This window comes from Chlorella variabilis, assembly GCF_000147415.1.
Source record: "Chlorella variabilis unplaced genomic scaffold CHLNCscaffold_7, whole genome shotgun sequence".
Classification (NCBI taxonomy): Eukaryota; Viridiplantae; Chlorophyta; class Trebouxiophyceae; order Chlorellales; family Chlorellaceae; genus Chlorella; species Chlorella variabilis.
The window spans coordinates 1,136,220-1,140,475 of NW_005435081.1; the positions used below are offsets into that span (position 1 = coordinate 1,136,220).

Genomic DNA, 4,256 nt, shown 5'->3' on the forward strand with positions numbered 1-4,256 from the left:
TTTTTTTTGGGGGGGGGGGGGGCGGGGTGACAGGCGGGGGCAGGTGAGGAGGAGGGTGGGGAGGAGGGGCCGCGCAGGGGTTGCCAGGAGGGCCAGGGCAGAGTCAGGGGCCCCACCCTGAGCCCCTACCCAGCTCTGCACGATGCCCTCCCAGCCACACCCGCCCGCACAAGACACCGCACACACACCTTCATGGCCAGAGCCTCCTCCGCCTCTGCCACCGCCTTGGCCGAGTGTGCCCCCGCCGCCTCCAGCAGCGCCGCCACCTCCGCCTCCATGTCCGTCTCGGGGCGGTGCTTGGCGGCGATGGCGGCGGTGGTGGTGGTGCGCGGCACGGCTGCAGGGGTGGTGGGAGGCGCAAGGTGGGAGGCACCGAGGCGGGGAGGCCAAGAGGCAGCGCACCAGGCAGGCAGGCAGGCAGGCAGGAGGAGGCTGCGGGCCTCCCGCCCTGCGCCCCGCACTCGGCACCGCGGCGGCTGCATTGGGCTGCTCCTTTCCTACTTAAGCCCATTGGGCAGCCCATATGCCCAAGCCACACACGTGGACAGCAAGGAGGCAGGCAGGCCAGGGGCGCCCGCCGCACCTGCTTTGTCTGCTGTGAAGCGCAGGGTGGGCGCCTCTCGGTTGGCCTTCACGATCGGCAGCCACTTGTCGGCCTCCATCTTGCTCTCCTCGTACCTGCGGTACAGTGGTACCGGCAGTACAGCCGTGCCGCGATGAAGCTCAGCACAGCAGCACAGCAGACAGGTCCTATGCAGCTGCAGCACGGCAGCAGGGCACCAGAGCCGCCGCAGAACGCGGCCAGCAGGGCAGCAGGCGCAGCAGCCCTCGGGCCACCCACCCGGCCTTGCGCTCCTGGCGCTGCTGGATGGGCCCCGGCAGCGGCGCCGCCACCGGCGCCGCCTTCTTCTCCAGTCGCTCCAGCGCTTTGCGTGCCGCACCTAGCTTGCCCTTGCCGTCGCCCAGCCCGGCGATGAGGTCGGAGACGGTCAGCTCGCCGCCTGCGGCTGCGAGCGCAGGGGCGGGGGTGTAGGCAGCAGGGCGGCAGCTGGTGAAGGCTGCCCACCCTTGCCCAAGCAGCGGCGACGGCAGCGGGGGCGGCAGCAGGGGCGGCAGCATGCGGGCGCGTGTGCATGAGGTGCAGGGGGTGCATGTCGCGGCCGCTGTAAACCGCCGCGTCAGTGGGAGGGTCCGCGGCAGCCTGTATCGCCGCGGGGTGGCTCTGCGGAGGCATCTGCCCGCGCCCACAGCCGGCGGCGGTGCGCCTTCGGGGCGGGAAAAGTTCTCCGGTGGTGTGCGCTTGGGCGGGGGGTGGGCGGCGGCCCACCACAGCGGAAACGGAAGCAGCTCGTGCGGGCGGCGCGTGCAGCGGCAGCCAGCGCAAGGATGGATCCAGGCGCTGCTCACTGGATGGGGGCAGGTTGTAGGCGGCCTCGGGGTAGGCCTCAGTCACCACCGCATCCCGGGCCCGCCGCTTGCGCCGCTCCGCCGCCGCGCCGCCGCCGGTGGTCACCGCCTCCAGCATGGCACGGTGGCGCGCGGCCGCTGCCTCCTCGTCCTCCTCGCTGCCCTCGCCGCCCTGCTCCTCCTCCTCCTCCTCCTCCTCCAGCCCCTCGCTGCCCCCCTCCTCCTCCTCCTCCTCGCTGCTGCCGCCCTGCAGGCAGAGAAGCAGCATGGCGCAAGCCGGGGGCGTCGGCTGGCCTGACCACACATGACGCGCTGGCCGCCGCGTGCAGCATGCAGCGCTCTGGCCCCAGCCTCGCTCCCTGGCGCCAGCCCACCTCTCCAAACAGCTCATCCATCTCATCCCGCTCCCGCCGCCTGCGCTTGGCACCTGCGCCGCCGCCCTCCTCCTCCTCTCCATCCTCCTCGGCACCCTCCTCGTCCTCGTCTTCATCCCCCGACTCCCCGCTGCTCAGCAGGTCTTCATCGCTGTCGCTGCCGCCGCCGGCCTCGCCGCCGGCGGGCGGCTGGTCGTCAAACATGTGCCCAAACAGCTTCTTGTCCTCCTCTGCAGGCAGCCACACGAGTCCCCACCGGAAAACTCTGCACCTCGGCAGCTTGCCGGGCAGGCTGCCGCTCCAGGCCCCGCACAGACGACCGACAATCCCCACCGCCGGCTCGTTCCCAGCAGCTCAGGCGGCACCTGTAAAGGCCATCTCGTCGTCAATATCTTCATCCTCAAAGTCGGAGGGCATCTCGTACTCGTAGTTCTCCACTTGCTGCAATCAGAGAAGCGCCCCAGAAGGGAGGGGAGCAGGGACATTGGGCAGCGTGCGCAAGGTTGGCGGCGGCGGTGGCGGCGGCGGCGGTCTCTCCAGGGGAGCGTGGCGGGGTACTGGCATATGCATCTGCGTCGGGCGGATGCCATGGGCACGCCCCCAGCCCGGCTGCTCACGTCGTAGCGGGCCGCATGCCGCAGCTCGTCAGGGTCGCTGTCCTCCGCCTCGTACACATCGTCGGGGCGGATGGTGGCAGGCTCCTTCTTCTTGCCCTTGGGCTTGGGCGGCCTGCCGCCGCCACGCCCGGGCTTGGCCATGGTGCGGGCGCCTCTGTCGCGCTGAAATCAATCTCAAGCAAATTGGCAACGAAAAAAATGCATGCATGGATGCCAGAGGAGGCGCCCCCAAGGCGACGGGAGGTACTGGCTGCAGTACATGCCCAGCTCGAAAAAAACAGACAAAACCTGCATGTTTTGTGCCGGCAAGCCGCTGCCAAGGGTCTCCAGTCATCGCTGGTCATTTCTAGGGGTCTCAACCGGTGCCCGGAGCGCACCGCGTGAAGCAGACTCGCTGGCGCAGGCAGCAGGCAGCGGCTGGCAGCGTCCACAGGACTTGGGGCATCAGTGCATGTCTGTCTGACGTCCTGCGACCGGCCCTTCAGCACGGCAGCCGCGATGGCAGCAGAGCCCGACAGCCAGGAGCAGGTGCGTGGGGAGAGACCCCAAGGCCCGCCTTTTCGGCCTCCTGAATGCCTGATAAGACTCTGGCTCTCCTAACGGCGCTCCCTGTGCAGGCCGAGGCCTCGCCATCCTCCCCTGTCCCTGAGTTTGCCTTCTCCCCGCCCTCGGCACGCCCTGCCAGCCAGCTCGGCAGCCCCCTGCGCGCCAGCCTGAGCCCCAGCGACTCGCGGTCGCTCAAGGCGGCCAGCCGAAGGCAGCTAGCGGCGGAGTGGGTGGCGGCGCAGACGGGCGCCGCGGTGCCTCACGACAGCGACGCCGCGTTCCGGGCCTCGCTGCGCGACGGCGTCACCCTGTGCCGCCTCCTCAACTCGCTGCGCCCCGGCTCCGTTGGCAAGGTGTGTAGGGTGGTGGGGGACTGGTGGGAGAGGGGCGCAGACGAATTCGCCAGGCTGGATGCCGCCTGTCACCACCTAGCCTTCACCTGCCCCGGCCTGGGCTCTGTGGCGTATGCCCGCTGCATACCTGTCCTCCCTCCCCGCCGCCTCTCACCGGCTGCCATCGGCCACCGCCTCCTCTCTGCCTGGCCCTGCCCTCCCACAGATCATCGACTACAGCGCAGAGTGCGGCAGCCCCACGGGGGAGGTGATCCAGAGCTTTGAGAACGTGGCCAACTTCATCGCCGCCTGCCGAGACCTGGTGGGCGGCGACGCCGCCCTGTGCGCCGCAGACCTGGAGGACTTGTCGCTGGGGGAGCGCCCGCAGGTGGCCGACTGCATCCTGGCCCTGCACGCCTGGTGGCAGCAGCAGGCGGCCGGCGGCGCGTCGCCGCGCCGCGCCTTGGCTGCGGGCCTGCGCGCCAGCGGCTCGTGGGGCGGCGCCGCGGCGGCGCCGCCGCCCGCGGCCACCCCGCCGCCGCCGCCCACGCTGCGGCCGCCGCCCAGCCCGCGCGCCGCGGCGGCCTCCCCCGAGTTCTCCTTCACGCCGCACGCCGCCAGCGCGGTGGACCGCGCCGCGGGGCAGAAGTGCAGCGACGGCCTCGAGCTCCTCATGCGCACATGCAACCACATGCTGAAGAGCGCCATGGGCATGCCGGCCACGCCGCTGCCGCCGCCGCCGCGCGCCTCCTCCTCGGGCGTGGCCCCCGAAATTGCGCTGGACGCGGTGGGGCCGGTGCTGGAGACGGTGCTGCAGAACCTGACGGCGGTGCGTGGCTGCGCCGCGCCTGCTGCGATGGGCGGGCTGGGGAAGGGGCTGGCAGGCAGGCTCGAGCGGGCGGCTCCAGCGGCTGCTGCTCGGCGCTCCTGCTGCCACCAGCCGGCGCCCTGCTTCTTGCCTCAGCCCATGCGCTCTGCCT

At 71.3% G+C, this 4,256-nt stretch overlaps 1 protein-coding gene across 1 annotated transcript in view; it reads right to left on the reverse strand.

Moving 5' to 3' along the window:
- Positions 1-2,539, reverse strand: part of CHLNCDRAFT_51602 (hypothetical protein) — a gene marked incomplete at both ends in the record, with an annotated part of 6,749 nt that extends 4,210 nt beyond the window's left edge. Inside the window, 7 exons of the mRNA XM_005848868.1 lie at positions 189-337; positions 584-678; positions 842-1,007; positions 1,408-1,654; positions 1,782-2,011; positions 2,147-2,222; positions 2,399-2,539. Of these exons, the coding sequence (XP_005848930.1) occupies positions 189-337; positions 584-678; positions 842-1,007; positions 1,408-1,654; positions 1,782-2,011; positions 2,147-2,222; positions 2,399-2,539 (1,104 nt within the window). The remainder of the gene's footprint in view (positions 1-188; positions 338-583; positions 679-841; positions 1,008-1,407; positions 1,655-1,781; positions 2,012-2,146; positions 2,223-2,398) is intronic.
- Positions 2,540-4,256: the final 1,717 nt, after the last annotated feature.